The sequence below is a fragment of the Coptis chinensis genome, chromosome 8, assembly GCF_015680905.1.
Source record: "Coptis chinensis isolate HL-2020 chromosome 8, ASM1568090v1, whole genome shotgun sequence".
Classification (NCBI taxonomy): Eukaryota; Viridiplantae; Streptophyta; class Magnoliopsida; order Ranunculales; family Ranunculaceae; genus Coptis; species Coptis chinensis.
In genome coordinates, this window is record NC_141463.1 from 97,551,154 (window position 1) to 97,573,866 (window position 22,713).

The following is a 22,713-nucleotide window of genomic DNA, read 5'->3' on the forward strand; positions in this document are numbered from 1 at the left end:
TTATTTACATCGGTAAAGTCGACACAAATTCGAACTCTACCATCTTTCTTGGGTACAACAACTATGTTTGCTACCCATTCAGAATGCTCAACTTCTCTGATGATGCCATTATCTAACATCTTTTGTATCTCCACTTGCACTGCTTTTTCATACATTGGCCTCACTTTTCTATGCTTTTGATGCACTGGAGTTGCATTTTCCTCCATATTCAGTTTGTGTGAACATATATGTGGATCGATACCGGTGAGATCTGACATCGACCATGCAAAAACATCTTGATTCTCTTTCAAAAATACTATCAACTCCTTTCTTATACTCACAGTCATTTCTGTACCAATGAACGTATGACGCTCACTTTCTCCTTTACCGATATTAATCTTCTCCACCGCCTCTATGGTTTTTCTTTCCCATGGTGGTTCTTCATGCTTGTTCGTCTCTTGAGCGAACTTTACCTGCTCCTGTATCTGTATGCTGGTATCGGCAGGTAAAGTTTGTTGTAACTGCTAAGTAGAGTTTTCCAAGACGCCCCTAGTGTCTTGGCTTTTCCCCTTCATCATTCCCTTTACTGTAACGAAATTACACTTTTCTGATTTGGACTGATCGCCCCTAATCTCGTGCAATCCATATACAGTTGGGAATCTGAGAACTTGATAAAATGTACTAGGCATAGCACGCATTTTGTGTATCCATTTCCTTCCCGCGGCCAATATGGCATTGTGATCAGATTGGTACTTGATGACCACGAATTTCGTCATCACCGTTTGAGGCCCGGCTCGAACTGGCAATTTTATCTCTCCAGCAGGTTTGGTAGAAGTTCTATTAAAACCATATAAATTGAACTTTGGTGGTTTTAAATGTGACTCATCGAGACCAATTCCTTTGAATGCTTTCCAAAATAAAATATTAACTGAACTACCACAGTCCACTAATATCTTATGTACATCATAGCCCGAAATACGCAAAGTGATTAGCAAATCATTATCATGTGGTAACATTACCTTGGACAAGTCCTCCGGTACAAATATGATTGCCCCAGGAATGCTAGACGATATCAGCTGCTGACTCATGGCACTGGCTCGATATTGACTTCGAGCACTTCTTTGACCGTTGAGATCTTCCTTATCTTATCTCGAAAAATCTTTTTCTGAGGAATTTCCCCCTTGTAAATCATGTTTATTATGCCCAATGGCTTCTCTCTTATGGTCGCTGTTTCTGCAGGTCTAACATCAGCACGAAACTCTCTTAGCTTCCCATCTTTCATGAGCCTGTCTATCTCTTTTAATAACTGGAGACACCTATTAGTATCGTGGTTCTCAATCTTGTGAAATTGACAATAAGGCTTTCCTTTCATTTCTCTAAGAGTGTATTTCGGCCACACGACAAAATCTTCCTTTACTATTCTCCGCAAAATATCTTCTGCCGTGGAATTGAGAGCTATGAAATCATTATTATCTTTCTCTTTTTTCCCCGTATCGGTGACTTGTAATACTACTTGCACAGTGGCGGTTCTCAACCCCTCCTCTACTATGATATCTCTATCAACCTTATCATACAACTCTTGCAATGTTTTAACCTCTTTCCTCAACAAATACTTATGCATATAAGATCTTGGTATTACTCCAGCTTGAAAAGCTATGACAGCTGTCATTTCTGATTCATCCAATCTTTCCACTGACTGCGTTTCAGCCTTGAACCTTGTTAAGAAATCTTTTAATGACTCCTTCTTCACTTGCTTCAATTGGAATAAGGCTGACACCTGCTTTGGCTTCACCCTTTGGTGACCATAATTAGTGAGGAACCTTTCTTCAATCTCTCGAAAGCATGTAATGGACCCCTCTGGAATTGTGCAAAACCACTTTAATGCCTTCCCTTTCAAGCTTGACGAAAATGATCGATATAGTACAGTATCCCAATATTCGGTGCCCTGATATATCGAGAACTGATGTCGATAACTAAAAAGATGGTCCATGGGGTCAGTAACTCCTTTATATTAGCTTAATTTTGGATTTTTGAACTTCTGAGGTAACGAGGCCATCTCTATCTCCTTTCTTAATGGATTTCTATCGACATCATCTGCCAGCTTTCTTATCGATGCCGAGACTTTTTCCAATAACTGATCTCCTAATTGCTTCTGCATCATTTCCTGCACCATCTCCTTTATGACTAGTGCTTTACCTTCTTCTTCTTGTACACTTTCGGTGTTGTTCTCACTACAGATTGTACTTCTTCAAGATGACTTCTTCTCCTCTCCTCGAGATGACTTTTTCATACTATTGGAGTGCCTGAGCTCGACTCCTCGTCATCCTTCTCATACATAGTGTCTTCAGCACGGTTCTCCTTCTCTTCCCTTATTGCTTTATTCTCAGCCATTAACATCTAATTTTGCTTTTCTAACTCATTCATCCTTCTCAACAAGTCTTTCAAAGATACTTCTTTTTCTTGTATTTCCTCTACTTCTTCTATCATTCTACTTGTTGATCTCCGAGTTCTTCGCTCCTCATTCTTAGACACAGCATGAGAAGTGTTTCCCTCATTCACCATCATTGCTTTACTTGCTGTAGTACGCTTTGGAGGCACCTTGATTACTTTCCTTAACCCTTCACTGATCTTACCACACAGTTATTCTTTATCAACAAGATTTCAATCAACGGATTCGATCAAAGAAAAAATAAACGAAAGACAAAACAATCGATCTTTGTCTTTGAACCCAGACAGCGCCAATGTAGTGATCAAGAGAAACTAACTAAGATTGATAATAATGAATTGCTAAAGGTAAAGGTTAAAGATTGAATCGAATTAAAATTGAAGTTTGTTATTGAAAAACAGTATCGGTTATAATATTCTCTTTCTCTCTCTCTTGTTCTAAGTTTACAGATTTTGTGTAATGATTTGGAATGAATCACTTTCTTCCTTTCCAGTCTTTATATAGTGTTGTCCTTATCACTTCGTCCAATCAGCTTGCGCCATGTGTCCCTTCTCTTTCTCTTTCTCTTTTTCCCGCTTAAACCTGCAACATACAAACTATACTGCAAAATATCGATAGTTATGTCGATATTTCTTATTAAACCATGATATTTGGGCTGGAATATCGGGTTGACGATATTTTCCCACGAAAATTGATACCCGTTCAAAACCAGTACGAGAATCCAACTTATATAACTGAATATGCTAGGGCCATACCAATAGGTCCTCAAGAGCAAATATCAAATCGGTAAAAATGTTGTGATGGCAATATTGGTTATATATCCCTTTCGATTTGTAAAACAGATAAATCTTTCAATTTATATACATTACTAGTATTTGCCCGTGCCATACGACACAGATAGGCGCGCCTTTGGCACCCCGATGCGCATCCGCCCTCCGGTACTACAGATACACGCGCCTTCGACGCCCCGACACGCATCCCCCCGTACTACAGATATACGTGCCTTCGGCGCCCCGACATGCATCCGCCCCCCATACGGCACAGATACGCACGCCTTCGGCGCCCACAACGAGCATCCGCCCCCAGACCCAGTACTAAAAAAACTCCAACCGAAGCCCGACTAAAAAAACGTCAATCAAAGCCCATTAGAAGCCCGACAAAAAAGCCCAACCGAAGTCCACTAAAAGTCTAGCCGCATTTTTTTACTTCAATAATGATGCAACATCTCTTGTTCCACACTATTAAGCAACCCACACCTCATAAGCCCTAGGATTTGCCACCTCATAAGCTAGATCTAAAGGTTAGGGGGTGGTGTTGGATCAGCACCACCCTTGTTTGTTATATAGATAGAAATTCATGTAATTTCACTATACGGTCAATAACGGCATTTACACATAAAAGTTAAGGCGTTTCACCTAAGAGCATGATTATAATCATGGAAGTAAAAGGTCTTGTAGATGAAATGAGACAGCCACATGGAAGCTGCAAAACACAACACCGCCATGGAGACGACAACAGATTTTGTAGCCATCGACATCATACCCTGTTTGATGGCTGCAATGATCCCAATTGAAGCTACAGAGATAACCTGCAAAGCAACTTCGAGTGCCTTGAGACCTTTGACTGCAACACGGCAGCTATTGCAGTTCAGAACATGAGACCGATACCTAGAATAAAGTGCAAACAGAGAAATGAGAAATTCCAAGTTTTATGACATCTCTGCAGTGGCGACTTAGCATGAATATGTTCACACTATATCCTTCGTGTTGGAGACAATTACCTATCCACTAACTGTTCTTTAGGAGGAGATGGGGGAAGTAAACCGCTGTATTTGGTACCAAAATTAACTTGACCACCTGAGTATTTTCTTAGCCACTTTCTGAAGGCAACCACAAGAGCATCCGCTTTGGTCGGAACAAAACAAGCCCTTTGCCAATTGGAAGGGCCAATATCAGTAATCTTAAGCTCCTATAAGAAACACAATAAGAGAAAATGTTAACACGAGCTATCATTCATATCAATATCAATACTACTGAGTATTTAACAAACAAATATCAATCACTTATAAAAGATAGCATGATCCTCCAATTTCATTTGGAAGCTATACCGTTAAGCATGATCCTCCCATTTCATTTGAAAGCTATGAACCATTATAATTGATACTGAGTACAAAATTACCTCCAAGTGGAGAAGATACAGTCGAATCTAAAATCAAGTTTTGGCTAACATGAAACATCCATCGGGGAACTACTTGATCAATCCACACTCCAACATTTCTCGGAAAGGACCATATCAATCTGCTGTTACCAGGGCTAACAGGCACTCAGATAAGGATCAAAAGAAACCGTCGTGCTTTTACATTTTCTGATGTCTCCTAAACAAACCAAAAGTAAAATATTAATCTGGATATACAAGGTAAAAATGGTGGAACTTCAATAGATAAACCTCATTAGCTCGTTGCAAACTAAATGCTTTACCTCATTGATACCCCCTGAAGACGCATATCCAGTATTTGCAGGGCCGGCTCTGAGATTGTTGGGGCCCAAGGTGAATTCTTAAAAAGTGGCCTAAGTAACCTATTATTTATGCTACAAAAGTATTTTAAATGCCTAATAAGCATCCAAAATTAATTAGTCTAGTTGGTTGCTATTCTAATTTCTCTACAATTACCCCAGGTTTGACTCTTTTTATGAACATTTTTGTATCCAGATCTTTTGATAATAGTAGACAAACTCCCGACCCAAACATTGAATGGGGGCCTTATTATTGCCACAGATTTTGGCATTGTATAGAATACGCAGGGTGGTATAAACTTATTGTAACCCCTCTCTTGATGCGCAAAGAAACCATTTATATCTAATTTATTTACCTTTATCTCCATGGGCCTCCCTCCTTCTCTGTCAGCCTTAGGTGTGCTAGGACATCATTTACTAGTAAGACGGGCTTAACATATACGAATATAATCTTAAAAAGTGATGACTATCTACTATAACCTTTCAGCGCCAAAACATAAGTAAGAGAAGGGCTTATCTAATGTTCTTATCTGGATTTGTCAGTTGGCACATTCATTATTCCATAATGTGCATATGGCGCATGAGAAGGATCCATGAGATTTTCAATCAGAACTTCGTACCTAGAAACATTCATTATTCCATAATGTGCATATGGCACATGAGAAGGATCCATGAGATTTTCAATCAGAACTTCGTACCTATAAATTCCAATGTTCTAGTCAATTATTGTGTATGTACTTAAAACAGAGATAAGAAGCAGGGTCCATGAGAAAGGTATTGACGAACCTTCTATGTCTGGACAAACTAGAGATCTTGGATATATTCTCAGCAGTATCTTGGATATCTTAGATATATTCTCAGTAGTTATCTTGTACAGAGCTTCCTAAGTTATAGGATCTCATATACAATGTAAACAATTAATAAAGTGGCTTACTTTCTTCTATTCTTCGAAAATTATTTAATAACAAATGTTTAGGTGCATTTTCCTGTAGTCAGTGTCAATTTTGTAAGGCTTGTGCCATGGGAAAGTCTACACGACTTCCTTTTGTTACTCATGATCATCGTACTACTGCACCATTTGATTTAATTCATAGTGATGTTTAGATGTCTCCCATTTCCTCTGTCTCTGGCTACCGTTATTATGTGTTTTTTATTGACGATTTTACTCATTACTCATGGGTGTTTCCCATGAAACTAAAGTCCGAAATTTTCAGTCACTTTGTCCACTTGTTTAATTCCATTGAGAATCAATTTTCTGCTACCATTAAGTGTTTTCAAAGTGATGGGGGTGGCGAATATGATAATTCATCTTTCCATCATTTTTGTGCCAATAAAGGAATTCATCACAGGTTCTCATGCCCACACACACCCCAACAGAACAGTCTTGTAGAACGAAAGCACCATCATATCTCTGAGATGGCTCGCACCTTGATGATTACTGCTCGTATTCCTCTCACTTTATGGGCTGAGGTGATTTGCACTGCTGTATACTTAATGAACAGGTTACCAACACCAGTTCTGCACTTCAAATCTCTATTCCTCGCTTTGTTCGGTTCCACCCCATATTACTCTATTTTACGTATTTTCGGTTGTGCACGCTATCCGTATCTTGGAGATTATGCTACTCACAAATTATTGCCTAGATCTGCTGCTTGTGTTTTCCTTGGTTACAGCTCTTATCACAAGGGGTTTTGATGCTTGAATCCGGTTACTGCGCGTTTATACATCTCTCGCCATGTGGTATTTGATGAATCCAACTTCTCCTATGCAACAGCTTCAACCGATTCATCTAGTACAGTAGTGGTGCCTGATTTAACTGATTTACTCTTCATTCCAATCATTACTACACAGGAGACTCCATCTCTTCATATACCACCAACAAGTTTAGAGGTATCACCACCGTCTCCTCTTTCTCTGTACCAACATCAAATTCAGAGTTTCCACTCACTGAAGAACACTTAGAGACACCACCAACATCGCCTGATACTTCACCAGTACCAGCACCACTTTCTCCCTCACAAGCATCACTTACTCCATCCCCAACACTTGAATTATCTGCTCCAGCTCCTTCATCCACTGCTCCATCCACCACCAATTACAGAGCATCATATGACCACCAGAATAAAGGATGGTGTTAAACTTTTCAAGCCAACACGGTATGCTGATTTTGCAACCCGACATCCCGTTCCTGTAGCTTTTTCTATGCAATTGTCCAAAGAGACGGAACCTTCATGTTTCTCTCAAGCACAAAAATCACCACATTGGCACCAAGCAATGAATGAGGAATTTAATGTCTTGCTGAAAAATGGCACATGGTCACTTGTTTCGCCTCATCCAAGTCAGCACAAAGTCCCGTCAAAATGGGTTTTCAAAATTAAATGGCGATCTAATGGTACCATTGAACGTCTTAAAGCTCGTCTTGTCGCCAAGGGCTTTTACCAACAACCAGGAATTAATTATGACAAAATATTTAGTCCGGTTGTTAAACCAACAACCATTCGCACTATTTTAAGCTTGGCTGTCTCTTCTTCTTGGCCACTTCGCCAACTCGATGTCAAGAATGCGTTTCTGCATGGCACCCTCTCTGAAGAAGTTTTTATGACACAACCGCCAGGCTTTGTTGATCCCAAACGTCCTCATCATGTTTGCAAATTACACAAGGCAATTTATGGCCTCAAACAAGCTCCCCGTGCTTGGTTTCAACTCCTAAGCTCTTTTCTGATCTCTTATGGCTTTGTTCAAAGCACTGCTGACTCCTCAATGTTCACGTATCATAATGGTTCCTCAGTAATGATTTTTCTTCTCTATGTGGATGATATCGTGTTAACAGGCAATTCTACTCAACAATTACAATCTTTTATTGCAACCTTAGGAGCTGAATTTGAGATTAAAGATCTCGGTGATTTGCACTATTTTCTAGGATTAGAAATCACTCGTGATGCCAATGGTCTTCATCTTTCCCAAACTAAATACACACTTGACTTGCTCCGTCAAAGCAAAATGTTAGATTGTAAGCCGTGCTCCACACCTCTTACAGCCCGTACCAAATTATCATCGTTGAGTGGAGACCCTCTTTCAAATGTGACTGAATATTGTCATCTTCTTGGTACTCTTAAGTATTTGACGCTCACAAGACCTGACATTGCCTTTGTTGTTCACCACCTTGCACAATTCATGAGCAGCTCTCGTGACTTACATTTAGTTGCAGCTAAACGAGTCCTTCGTTACCTTAAAGGATCTCTTGGTTATGGATTATGCCTTCGGCATTCACTTGACCCTTTAAAGCTTGTTGCTTACTCTGACGTAGATTGGGCTGGTTGCCCAAATAGTCGACGCTCTACTACTGGTTTCTGTCTATTTTTGGGTTCCAACTTAATTTCTTGGTCAGCCAAAAAGCAACCCACGGTCTCTCGCTCCAGTGCTGAAGCTGAGTACAGTGCCCTTGCATATGCTTGTGCCGATACTATTTGGGTCCACTACAAGAAAAAATACTTTATATCACTGTTAAAAACAGTCACAAAAAGTCTTTTGTGACGGGTTTTTTTTTCCAAAATCGTGACGGAGTGAGAGTCATTTATTTTTTTCCCAAAACCGTCACAAATATTTGTTCCAGACTAGCCTCTCTCTACCATAAAAACGGTAATAACTGCTCAAAAACTGTCACAACAAATCATATAATTTGTGACGGTTTTAAATAAACGGTTATGCATTCATCCTTTTTAACGGTTATAAAACCATTAAAAAACGGTAACAACTGCTCAAAAACCGTCACAACAAATCATATCATTTGTGACGGTTTTAAATAAACGGTTATGCATTCATCCTTTTTAACGGTCATAAAAAGTACCATTAGTCATGACGGTTTGGGTAAAACAGTGATATGTATATATATATATATATATATATATATATATATATATATATAATATATATATATATATATATTTTATTAAAAATAAAAATAAAAACGTGAATATATATAAAAACCCCCAAAATTGGGGACCTGCAATAAACTACACACCTGAATAAACTACATATCTGAATATGATCCATTAAATTTCAAATAACACATATATATTGCTAATTTCATTGAAACATTCCAATCCCATTGGATAACCAATATATATTTGTAATTAATCGTAAAACGTAATTAAATAAATAACACATTTCCAATCTAATTCATATAAATATAATCAGCCTCATCCAAATCCAAATGAAAAAATAACCTAATCTCGTCAAATTCGATCACCCACATATATGTCTTCAGCCTTATGGTCCATCTTCATCTTGAGGATAGTTCATAATACATTCTTGGATGAACATAACAAAATCCATTCGAACTTCATTTATTTCCTTGTCGGTGAAGGCCTTTTTATTGCTAAGATTTTTTATCTGGAATATAAGAAACAAGTTTAATATTTTGCAAAATAGAGAATAAAAAAAAGTTAAAAACACAGTTGCTAAAGATACCAAAAGCATAAATTAAGTTAAAATGTGAGGTATTTTATTTACTTTCAATGGCAAAGGAGAAGGATCGCTCATTATGTCTCGCATAAAGCGCATTGCATGAATACCACATTGTTTACCATCTGGTTGCAGAGGGCCCTGCAAAAATATCAAATTGAATTAAGGGTGCAAAAATATCAAATTGAATTAAGGGGCAAATTACTTATTAGGGGCAAAGCTGTATTTTCATAACAAATTAGTTCTAAATAATAAAAAAAACACAATTGGAGGCAAGGGTTTCACAATAAGAATTGCAGGGCGTGTATCAACCAGTTCTTTGTAAGTTCTTATCCTTCGATGAACCTGTTTCGTCTCTTCAGAAATGTGTGGACAATCTTGTCAAGGCTGTAAGCCATGGAGCTCAAGGTAGTGATGTGGCTAGCTAAAGTTGTACAGGCTCTGGATAAAGCTCTGATTGTGGGAGACGTCAGAGAGGCTTATAGTTATCTCTTTGAGGATCTTTGTGATAGTGGTGGTAAGGAAGTCTGGATTGCTGAAGTTAGTCCTTGCTTACGAGCATCCTTGAAGTGGATAGGTACAGTCAGCTTGTCACTGGTGTGTTCTGTTTTTTTCCTTTGTGAGTGGGCAACCTATGATTTTAGAGACCGGACTACTACTCATCCTCCTAGGAACTGAACTCACCGCGAGAAAAAGACTATTCACAAGTATATACTGCAGTTCTGCTTTTGAAGCTGCAGATGGAAGCTATGCTTGGTTCTGCGCCTTCCAAGGAAAGCATACTTGCGGGAACCGAAAAAGTTCCCAAAGGTGCCAGCCAATAATGTTATGTGATCCTCTTTTGATTCAGGAGATGGGGAAGACTTTTGGTAGTGAATAGTTATCTTGTTTCGTGTGTCCCTTGTCTTTCTCTATACCGGAAGAAAGCGTCAGGTAAGCGATCCTCACATTTCTTGTTCTGCAAGGAATAAACCAACCAGAGAAGTACCTAACCTAAGGATGGATCATGTTTACTCTTTCTGGTCTCCAATTCATTCAAGAGTTCTATGAAGGGTTCTTGGCTAGGGTGTTATCAATAACATGCATGCTCTCCGGCTTAGAAGCTAAAACCTCGCTTGGGTATGTGTCTTAGCTTAGAAGAGATGGCGTGCTCTCCAGCTTGGGTATGGAGAGCATATGTGGTCAAGGGGAAGCTATAAGTCCTTATTCTGTAAGGCCCTTGGTCTTCTAGTGTAGTAGTCTCTTCAGTCTCGGGCTAGTTGGTTGTCGGGTTTCCTTGCCTGAATGTGGTTCCTACTGCTGTCATGTTGGTTAACTGTGATGTCAGGGTACAGTTTTTTCTGCGTACTACATAGGCACTTTCGTGTCCAATTCTTCCAGTTGTAAGGAAGCCAGTGAGTGAAGGAGTTCTCTTTTGAGACTGCAACTCCGGCTCAACTAAGCGTGTGTTTTCCTTGAGGGAAGAATAAGTTGCCATTGACTCCAAACATCTTTTTGGTGGGACAGTTGTTGGAGGCAAGGACAAACTCTACAAATGTTATCTCCTTCACTAAAAACAGGAGCAACACCCCATGCCAAGCAAGGAAGCTTACAGATGCATTGGAACTTATGGGTCAAATGGAAATGTTTTCTATAAGACATGTTTATAGAGAATGTAATAAATTAGCTGATGCTTTAGCAAGTAATGTACCCGATGTAAGATACATAGAAGTTATCCCTAGCTCATTTTTTGAGGATATAAAGAAAATAGTCTATGATGATGCTATAGGGAAAGTGTATGTCAGGATGTAATACAATTTTTACAATTATTAATGAAAAGAGGTAGGGGACCTTTCAAACACAACCTCGCTTGCTTATCAAAAAAAAAATAGTAACTGTAATCGTTTACCTTGATGTGGTGCCAACATGGTTTTTGAGAACTTCTATTCACTTGGATCCCTTTTAAAGCTATCAACGCACTTCAAGTTAAAAAATTAAGCAATTAATGTCAATATAAGAAATAAAAAAGTCTACATATATAATAAAAAAAGTATACCAATAAATGCGTATGGAAATAGTTACGTACGTGTTGATAATGATTTCCATGTCACCGGTGCATTTACCATGTAACGAATCCAACCAATAAACATTCATACTAGACAAGTCGATGACAATCACAATCCAATGGAAGCTAAAACCAAACAAATTATTAACTAGTATTTAATATGTACTTGTAACCAAATATGAGTTCAACAAAACCAATATAATATATGTCCATACCATGGGTTGTAAGGAATGAAAACAATTTCATTCATGTTTGCTTCCCTCAATCTATCAAGAACAAGTTTAGTTTTTTCTTTTGAATCCGCAACACTAAAGACAGCCGGGTTGACAAACAAATATCCATCTCTAGAACAAACAAATTTCTCATACAAGCATCTGAAATGTGAAAACACAACTCATTTTATAAGCGCAGTAAACATTCAATAAAATAGTTAGTAACAATGTAAGTTTTATCACCTCATATATGCAACCATACAAGGAGACTCGACAGATTCAAGATTACAAACATCCTTCACATCATTTGTCTCTATGTATGAAAACTCTATGTTATCTCCGAATAATTCTTGTCCATATGGAAACTTAAGTCGACCACTTTGAATAATTGTACCAATCATGGCACCAAAGGAAGTGCATAGATCGCTTCCTTTGTTGTGGCCAGCTAACTTAGTTTTATCGCCTTTACTTTTACTCGGTTGCCCTATTTTTTCCTGATTCAGAAACCGAAGAATAAAAGATAAGCATAAAAAATTATAATGTCATGTCTAGCAAGGGTGGCCGCATCATGGCCTATGTGTACGTGGACTGGAAGTGGTCTGTATATGTAGGTGGCCGGCAGTGGCTTGAAGTGTCCTGCAGTGGGCTGTGTTATGGCCTGTAGTAGGCTGTGTTATGGCCTATGTGTACATGGAGCGGAAGTGCCAGATGCACATCTACACAAATTGGAGGTGGAATGTTGAGTTGTGTAAGGATCATGAGGTGGATTAGAAGGAAGAAATGTATAAATAGAGGGAGCTAGACAGAGAAAAGGAGAGGTCCGATCCTAAAGGGGGATTCTTATAAATTTACAATCATCGATATTTTTACCTGGTTGGCTTTCACCACTAATTCCCTGGGCCAAGCAACGTGTGATCCAATAGCGTCTTCCACAAATTTCAACTTATCACCAACTGGTATAGGAAGAAGATCTTGCTCTTTACCTTCCAAAATCTTCCCAACTGCTACATGTGAGTTGTATTGCCCTAAGGGAACATTGTGCAACTTAGTTTTTAGTCCAAGCTCCTCGTAGACTATACCCTTAGCAACAACATTGGATTTGAAATCCACAGCCAAACTGCAACTCCGGCCCTAAGATGTATTGTAAAGTCATAATGGGTTAATTGCAAATACAACATAAAACAGGGATTCGAGCATTAGTATTCACCTTTCCAAGATCCAATGTATGATTTCATACTGGTGCACGACTTGCTACTTCAGCATTTTCCTTTTTAGAATTTTTTGCTGGTATCGGAGGATTAGCCTTTTTGGTCTTCAACAAATTTTAGGTGAGAATATTTAGAACTAAAAAAAAAAAAAAAAAAAAAAAAAAAAGACACACACAAAAAATATTTGAAAGTACTTCAAAATAAATTAAAACTTAATGAAATTACCTCAATGCCTTTCAATACTAAGTGTTTTGGCCAAGCAACTTGTGATCTAAGAGCATCTTTCAAAATTACCAGCTCATCGCGAAATGGTATAGGAAGAGCAACATGATCTTTACCTCCCAAAATCTTATCAACTGATATGCATGCGTTGTTTGGCCCTAAGGGAACATTGTGCAACTTAGTCTCTGGTCCAAGCTCCAGGTAAACCTTACCCTTAGCAACAATATTGGACTTGGAACCCACAGCCAAACTGCAACTCAGTTCCTAAAATGAATTGTAAAGTCAATGGGTTAATTGCAAATACAACATAAAACAGGGATTCGGGCATTAGTATTCACCTTTCCAAGATCCAATGTATGATTTCATACTGGTGCATGACTTGTTACTTCAGTATTTTCCTTTTTAGAATTTTTTGCTGGTATCGGAGAATTAGTCTTTTTGGTCTTCAACTATATATTTTTAGGTGAGAATATTTAGAACTCAAAAAAAATATTTTAAAGTACTTCAAAATAAACTAAAACTTAATGAAATTACCTCAATTGAATCCACTACTAAGTGCTTTGGCCAAGCAACTTGTGATCCAAGAGCATCTTTCAAAATTACCAGTTCATCGCGAACTGGTATAGGAAGGGCAACATGATCTTTACCTTCCAAAATCTTATCAACTGATACACGTGCGTTGTTTGGCCCTAAGGGAACATTGTGCAACTTAGTCTCTGGTCCAAGCTCCACGTAAACCTTACCCTTAGCAACAATATTGGACTTGGAACCCATAGCCAAACTGCAACTCATGTCCTAATTGTATACAGAGTTTTTAGTAATTAACAATATGGAAATAACGAAGTGGATTAGAAGACTGTGTGCTAATCACATTCAGAACCTATCTATTATATTAAGTAAAATGTGATACTGCAAAGATTGTGACAACGATACCTTTCCAAGATGAAGCATAGGATTTGGAAGTGGGGAATGACTTGTTCCCTTAGCATGTACCTTCCTAAAATTAGGTTCAGAGTTTGTTTCCGACGGACGACTCTTCTCTTCCTTGTTCTTCGGCTATATATGTTAGAGAATATTTACAAAATAAAAACGAAATAGAAAAAAAAAAACACCCAATTCTAAAGTAGTGTAAACAATATTTAAAAGCTTACTTTACGCTTGCTATGTGCACCACCTAAAGGGGGGATATGGTCTCTATTGTCACTTTTGTGGCTATTTGAAGCAATTTTTTCCGACGCAGGAGAAGTGAGACGATCATTAAATTTTGCTTCTAACTCCTTGTATTTATTCTTCAATTCTTTTCTTTTTTTCAGTTCTTCCTTTCCCTTTTCTTCTGCCTTTTTTCTTTTTGGTTCTTCCTTTTTTCCTTTTTCCTCTTCCTCGCGAGCTTTCGACTCCAATGCACGCACATGTTTCTTAGATCCATGCTTTATTAGGCAAAAGTACTGTGTGGGGGTGACTCTATCTCCTACGCCTCTAACACGACCACCGTGTTCCGGAGTACCCAACGCCAGAGTGAGTACGTCTTTAGTACCCCTCAACCTCTAAAATTCCTTCCTTGACCTGCGTTTGATAATCATCCTACAAGATAATGAGAGTGTGGATGTAGACTTATCAGTCACCCAAAACCACAGAAGCAGAAAACAGTGCAAGATTTGAATTAATAAGAGGGTTGGTCACAACCATAATCTACACCTTGTTTATTGTTTCTAAGCAAGTATCTCGAGCAACCCATCATAAGAGAAAGCTTCCACACATGTGAAACATACATTAGTTATCACCTTAAAGGAAACAAAATGTCAATATTGTTTACTAATAGCTTCATTAGCACCACACTGATAGCTTCATTGCTGGGTATGGGCCAACTACAGGTGACCTAAAAAAGACTTAGGTTGGGTATTGATGTAATAGCAGTTCTGTTTATCAATACAATTAATTTTTACTGGTAAAAAAAAAAAGGCACCACACATAGGAAGAAAGTCACTAGAACCACAGTACTAAAAGTTATAGTACTAGGTCTGATGCTTCAGACTAGCAAAATCTTGAGATGAATGTTACTAAATAAGAGAAACTTTAGCAAACCTACAACTTTCATTCTCAGCAATGTTTTATAGGACATTGCGAAAGAGTATCAAACCTATGTTGAGCGACACTCAAAAGACACTTCTATGACAGTTCAACTCATTAACCCATAATATCTAAACGCAATATAATATGTAGTGATAGTTTTATTGTATAAAAAGTGTTTTCACCCTCTCAGTTGAACTTTGATTCATACAGTGGACTTAATAATCACACAAATGTTTCTCAAAATAAAAAGGAGTTTTATGACACCCTACTGAAGTGATTTTGAACCCTCCCCCCCCCTCAGATATCCATTCTAGTTGTGCACGTGCATGGGGGCAACATGAAAAGGAGTGCAAGTGGGTAACTTATATTTTTAAAATTTTCCATGTACCATTCAAGAACTGCTCCTTAGTATGATAAGCTAAGCAACATGATCCAATACAGAAAGTAAAACAAGAGAAGCAAATCATCACCTTGGTCAATGTGGCACCTTTCTACTGCCTCTATATTGTAACCTTATTATTACTATTAATATAACATTCACACTATAATAGGAAGTATACTAGACTGAAACGTACTGTTCTCTCTGCAACTTCCTTGGTAGCATCATTTGCATAGTTACCATCTTTGCCATGGAGGGAAAGTTGCCACCCATAAGACCTGTCCTTTCCAATAAATGATGCGCCCTCCTCTTGTCTCTGTTTTGAAGTATATAGCACATCAAATAATAACAAATTAGAGGAATGCTATATTACATAAATAATAAAAAAAAAATTAAAGGAATGTTGTATTACAAATCAAATAACAAATTAGAGGAATGCTATATACATTTACTTACCTTTTCCTCCACGCGATTAGCAATACTCATCCTGCCTGTTCGGTGGTTAAACTTCTTTTGCTTTCTCCGCGTAGATTGCACTTCGCTAAGATTCTTACAAATTAAAAAATAAAAATAAAAATAAATACGTGTTATGTACTAGAGCTGTTTAAACCATTTCTTGAGATAATACTTTAGCTGGAAGTAGTTTTGAATGAGAAAAGCATTCCTATAGACCCTTAAAGTGATTAACTCAATAAGATAACTCGTACGTCTATAGGAACAATTACTGATATGGGATTGTAAAATGGCAGTGGGTTATACACTTTCTTAAAAACCTCAATATCCAGCAGGACATCCCGAAAACCTCAAGGTAATAAATAGTGAGATCGTGAATGCGGTACAGATGCAAATAAAGAGAACAAGCATAACAGCCTAACGTGAATGCGGACGATAGCTTTCTTGTTCTCTCTCGTCCCCTAGTAACTAGTTTTGAGTTCCCTTCCTCTAGTAGCTAGATTGTTGCAGTTTGGCAATGCGGTGGGACGATGTGATACTCAAGTATTCCCAGATCTTGGGTACTCTTTCCCGATCGAGCAGGGGGCGGGGACCAGCAATGACAAATATGAAGATAGAGGGAAAGAGAACGGATCCCGCACATATTAATAGCGTACACATAGCCAACTAGAGCAAAGTACCTAGCTGCTTTGTACTTCAGCTTCCATGCTTGCTTCTCATCTGATGGAAGAGTACCGTCAAGAAGGTACTGCTTCAGGGGAGCTCGGCTGCTGCTTAGGCCATTTGGGGGCCCGCGGTCAGACCTCACGGGAGGCCCGATCTTTGGGTAGCTCCTTATATTGGGGATATGATACTCCGAACTTCATTAGTTCCCAACATGGAGACCACGTAGGCAAAGGCATCGACGTGCCTATTGTCAAGTCGGGGAAGCTGGAATATCCTGAACTGTTGGAAGTGGGTAGAGAGGCCCTTGATCTGGTCAAGGTGGGTAGCCATTCGTTCGTCCTTGTATCTGCCCCCAATTTTGTTGACAATGAGCTGGGAGTCACTGAAGACAGTTAGACTCGAGATGCCGAGCTCCCGAGCCATGTTAAGCCCAAAAGACTTTGTAATTACTCTGATCGTGTGTGCCTAGAAGTAAGGCCTAAGCTTCTTAGCTAAGAACACTAATGCGAGGGATCTTTTTTTTTTTATCTAGGAGTACCTCGTCTCTGCGTCGAGCAGAGTTCGGCTGACAAAGTACACTGGCTTCTATACTCTGTATTCAACTCGGATGAGAACTGAGCTGATGGAGCAGTCAGAAGCAGACAAGTAAAGACCAAGGACTCAAGCTTTGCCATATCAGAGAATAATATACAAGGTATCATTCAAGTACAACTGAAAACCACCATGTTGCAGTGCATGCAAGGTTTTTGGGCATACGGGCCTAAACTGCCCAAAAAAAACTAAGTCCAGCAATGACTAGGAATAGAGTTTGGCTTAAAAAAAAAAAAACAAAGCTGAAACTACAATCACAGTGTCGGGAGGAGAGGCTGAGAGGGAAAAACCAAATTTAGAAACATAATGCTTCTAATCCTTTTTGTCCAATCCAATTTTCTTTTTAAGGTGCCATTGATAGAACTTTTCTTCTCGCTATGCATATAAAGCATATATAACCTATGAGTTCTGTTGTAGCTAGCTACTGGTTGATTGTGTCTAATGTTTCTTTTAGCTTGGTTCATGAAGTTCTAACCAGGTTAAATTGTTAGTGTCTAATAGTCTATCTCTAGAGATGATCATAATTAACCTTGACCTATATCAAATTTCATGCACTTATGAAACCCACTGCTAGTCGACCATTTCATTTTGGCCTCATATTTTCATGCACTAGTAGTAACCCCTATTCAAGTATTCAACTAAAAAAATTCCAGCTACAAACAAACACATAAAATATCAGATTGCTGATGTTATTGGTCTCCATGCAAAAACAAGAAAAAAAGGTGGCAAATATCGTTGGGTATTTCATTTCAGTCCTCCACTTACACAAATTTCAATACTCCCTATTTTAACTTTTTGAAAATCAGTCGACCGTTGAAGCTAGCTGCGTAAAAAAAGAGTTGAGTCATGGTGGCAACACTGAGGAAGAGACAACGACTTTTAGAACAAACACCTGAAAGTTCTAAACAAATCAAACACAACAGCCATAAGGGACAGCAATCTCAATCTACCAAAACATCCAATGATGCTTACGGCGCCTTCGGGTATACTTCCTAGTATAGTGTGAATACAAACTCCCACAAATTCTAATCATCTAGACATAGATTTAGTTATTAGAAATTTAGATCGAATATCATTTTGTCACATTCTCGCACAATTTCAGTCACGCAGCCCTTGAACTTCGGTAAGCATGATTAAATAATGGCAGACTTGAGCATGAATACAAAGGGCAGCGGCAGAGAGAAACTCGACAAAAGGAATACAAAGGGCAACAAAGCAATGAAGACGAACCGAAACCAAATGACAAATCTAAAGTAGAAGTGCATAGAGAGATAAAGCGAGACTTTTACTGTTGAAGTATGAAGATAACAGGTTTAAACACTTAGTCATGCCAACTGATAACTCGGAAGGGGAGACTACAACAGCTAAGGATGACATGCAACCAAGAACAGATGATGCAAGGGAATCCACCTAGAATCTTACAAGATAAATTCTCGCAAGCTCTCTTGTATGATCAACCCTACTGGAATCTCAAAAAAAAGGAAACCACAAATCAACAAAATCCACTCAAACTAAACTTGGCCTTCTGCCACAAGTCCAACCTCCCCAGGCACAACCTCTTTGCTTGGAATCCACCAGTACATGGATACTAGCCTTTTTAGGACTTTCAAGAAACTAAGACAGGAAAACAATAGCTTGCATGCATGTACAAACAAAAGCAAAATAAAATTAAGAGAAATACGTGCCATAAATTCAAGTGTAAGTCTACTTTTTACAAAAGTATCCCAATCTTCTTGACTGATTACTTTTCTATACAACTTTGGTATTTTCTTGAGTCGCTTCGGTTTATTCTTAAAAGGTAAGATGTACCGTCTAGTAAGACGAGACTTGAATGCTTTCCACAACCTGCCCATCGCACTTGTACGAATAGATCTTTCGTTTGTGTCCAACTTAAATTTTTCCTATTTGTAAGTAGCATATTAGTTAATCATGTAAACAAAATGAAATTAGCTTATAAAGCATTAGATTAATGTACCTTCAAAGAGATCCACAAATTTTTCTTCAATGTTGGTGATACATCTTTCCAATTAGTTATTGTAATCCTTACTCTTGCCCTCACCAAGTAGCCTCCATAACTACCGATGTCAGTTCCACCTTGACCAATTGGTTGCCCAGATTCATTATAAACAACTCCTTGATATTCACCCTTTTTCAATTTTTTTAATTTTACACATTTTGCCGCTCTTCTGACTTTCTTTTTTTTTCTTGAACCTTTTGCTACTACCTCGTCAACTTCCATATCTTTTGATCCCGACCGCTTCTCTGAGTCTGAATGGTCTTCAAAGCCATCTTCCGAGTCTGAATGCCCTTGTGAACCATCTTTGGAGTTCAAATGTTCTTCTGAGCCATCTTCCGAGTCTGAATTCTCTTTGGAATCTGAATACTCTTGTGATTCCGAATGCTCTTCTGGATCCATGAGTATACCTGTAAAGACCATTTTTGTTTTTGCAGACCAATTTTATATTTATATATATATATATATATATATAATATATATATATATATATATATATATATATATATATAAAGCTTCCACCAAGTAGAAGGTCTTTAATTGTTTAGAAATGTAAACATACAAATGTAAACAGCACTAGTCATCTCAGTTTAGCTGTAAGTTTAACACAAAAACTTGAAGCATTCTTAAAACCTGATAAAAAAAATAAGAAAAAGAAAATAAAAGTCCCATAATGACTAGTAAGAAGTCTTATTTAACTTAAAGAAAAACTCATTCGGGCTTGACCCAAATCCCTTCACAATTTTCACGAGCATAAGGCAATGGCAATTCATTAGCCAAATCAAAGGAGTCAATAGTTGGCAGTGCCTTGTCTGTAATGGAATCATCATCGAACCCAGCATCATCGTTCTTATTGTGATAGTCTCTTTCAGGAGTTGCAAGGATAACTGACCATCCCAAATTTAGTTGGTAAGTCACATAAAAAACTTGCTTGGCTTGGGACGCTAAAATAAAAGGGTCGGACTTGTGGCAAACTTTACCAAGTTGCACAGATGTGAAACCCAATTCATCAACCTTAATGCCTCTCTTGCTGTCAACCCAATCACACTTGAAAATAGGAATCTCGAAGGTCAAGTAATCCAACACCCATACTTCAGTAAGCACACCATAAAAGCACATATCCGAAACTACAGGATTCTTGTCCTTGGCACTAGAAATCTGCATTGTTGAGGCCACTACACTGACTCCACTATTTTGGTTGACTAGTTTAGCTTCTCGGTCCTTTGTGTGATAGCAAAAACCCTTAACTTCATATCCGGAATATTTTAGCACATCTAGACTAGGTCCCATGGCCAAAAACTGCAACGTGCCGGAGACTTTGTTATTTGGTATGTTTTGCTCTTCCTCAACCTGGTTCTCAAACAATGTTAAGAACAGTGTTTTAATTTTTTAAGTAACAATGGAGTGTTAACAAAACATACCTTTTGGCGAAGCCAATTAATAAAGGTGCGATTATGCTCAGTTTTTATCCATTTTACACCCTTGCGATGATTTTGAAGCCTTAGGTAGTCCATATGCTCCCTTTTATGTTAAGAATTAAAAGAATACAAGTATTAACTACCAGCTCCCTTATGGAAACGTTGGAGATAAATATCTAGTTAAATTGAACTATTGTGCGTTTATCTACTTACTTGATATAAGGCTGAACTTCTTTCATGTTTTCCAACACATAAAGATGTGCTTGTTGCCAGGACTTTCTCATCAACTTTAATAACATGTGAACCCCCAATCGGTCTTCCACTGCAAATTGTATCTCCATCTTCCAAATCATTGTCTGTCATGTTTCTTGTGGAAGGAACTCCAATTGCATCTACTTCACTCAAGAATTTAGCACAAAACTCAACAGCTTCTTCTGTAATATAATTCTCCGCCATACATCCTTCTGGACGGTTTTGATTCCTAACATATCCCTTTAACACCATCATGTACCTAGAAAGTTTTTTAAAGCTTTAAACCTTTGATACGTGCATTGTGAGACATTTAATAAATAAATTAAAAAAATCATTCACTTACCTCTCAAAGGGACACATCCATCGGAAAAAAAAATTGGACCACATAGCTCGACCTCCCTTACAAGATGAACTGTCAAATGCACCATGATGTCGAAAAATGATGGTGGGAAAAACTTTTCTAACAAACACAAAGTTTCCACCAAATCTTTCTAAATATTATCCAATTTCGACACATCCACTATTTTTGTGCAAAGACCATTAAAGAAGAAGCATAACCGAATAATGGTATACCTCACATGCTTTGGCAACACCGATCGTATCGCCACAGGAAGAAGTTGTTGCATTAGTCGGTGGCAATCATGAGATTTAAGGCCATATAATTTCAAATCTTTCATTGAAACACAAGATTTGAAATTAGAACAATATCCATCTGGGACCTTCAGTTCAAACAGTGTGTTACAAACTTCCTCTTTCTTTTCTCTAGATAATGTATAACATGTTGGCGGTAGGTAGAATCTTGTCCCTCTCTTCTCTGGTGCTAGTTCTTCCCTTAAGTGCATCTCTACAAGGTCAAGTCGGCTTTGAAGTGAATCCTTTGTTTTCAATGGAATGTTAAGCAAAGTCCCAATGATGCTATCATACACATTTTTCTCAATATGCATGACATCCAAGTTATGTCTCAAAAGCAAATGTCTCCAGTAAGGCAACTCAGAAAATATAGATCTCTTTTTCCAGCAACCTTCCTCATGATTTTTGTGTACACTGTCATTTTTCCTCCATTTTGGTGTTTCTGTATCCTTAGAACTTATTTGCTCCTTTCCCCTTTTTCTTTTCTTTGAATCTTTGGACCTAATTCGCGCCTTCTCCTTCTTTGATTTTTTTTACTTTCTAGCACTTTCTGGTGGCTTTCCCCATGAGATTTTGAAATGCTCAACTTTTGAGAAGATTTGCACCCCGTTCAATGATTCTGGACTTGATCGCAGCTCTTGCTTACCATTAAATGGTCTTTTCTCCTTCCGGTACCGATGGTTTTCTGGAAGCCATCTCCTGTGCGCTTGGTATACATTCTTCTTGCCGTGTTTCAATCTAATAGAATCTGTATTTTTTCGCGCATAATTGGACAAGCAAGATACCCTTTGACAGTACAACCAGCTAAGTTTCCAAAGGCGGGAAAATCACTGATTGTCCACAATAGCACAACCCTAAGTATAAAGGATTCTTGCTTATAGGCATCATATGCCTCAACACCGGGCTGCCATAACAACTGAAGATCTTCAATCAAAGGTGCAAGATAAACATCAATGTTGTTACCAGGTTGGTGCGGACCTGATATCAACAATGTTAACATTAAGAACTTTCTCTTCATGCACAGCCACGGTGGCAGGTTGTAAGTCGCCAATATAACAGGCCAACAACTATGCATGCTGCTGAGAGAACTGTGTGGATTGAAGCCATCGGTTGAAAGTGCAAACCGAAGACTTCTCGAATCAGCTACAAACT

The 22,713-nt window shown here is 38.3% G+C and overlaps 1 protein-coding gene and 1 pseudogene across 2 annotated transcripts in view; both read right to left on the minus strand.

The window, feature by feature from the left end:
* Nucleotides 1–503: 503 nt before the first annotated feature.
* LOC147484880 (uncharacterized) lies at nt 504–1,067 on the minus strand. The gene has a single exon (XM_086579842.1). It carries the CDS (start codon nt 1,065–1,067, stop codon nt 504–506), a length of 564 nt encoding a protein of 187 aa, XP_086435968.1.
* Nucleotides 1,068–3,774: 2,707 nt separating this feature from the next.
* The window catches only part of LOC147484881 (protochlorophyllide-dependent translocon component 52, chloroplastic-like), a 55,430-nt pseudogene continuing 36,491 nt past the window's right edge, over nt 3,775–22,713 (minus strand). Inside the window, exons 5-9 of the transcript XR_015205565.1 lie at nt 5,475–5,558; nt 5,166–5,337; nt 4,604–4,799; nt 4,206–4,393; nt 3,775–4,092 (exon numbers count right to left, since the gene is read on the minus strand). The product of XR_015205565.1 is annotated as a protochlorophyllide-dependent translocon component 52, chloroplastic-like (transcript). The remainder of the gene's footprint in view (nt 4,093–4,205; nt 4,394–4,603; nt 4,800–5,165; nt 5,338–5,474; nt 5,559–22,713) is intronic.

Bases quoted from the DNA above. Each gene is read 5' to 3' on its own strand.
- LOC147484880 (XM_086579842.1), bottom strand. From the start codon at position 1,067: ATGAGTCAGCAGCTGATATCGTCTAGCATTCCTGGGGCAATCATATTT.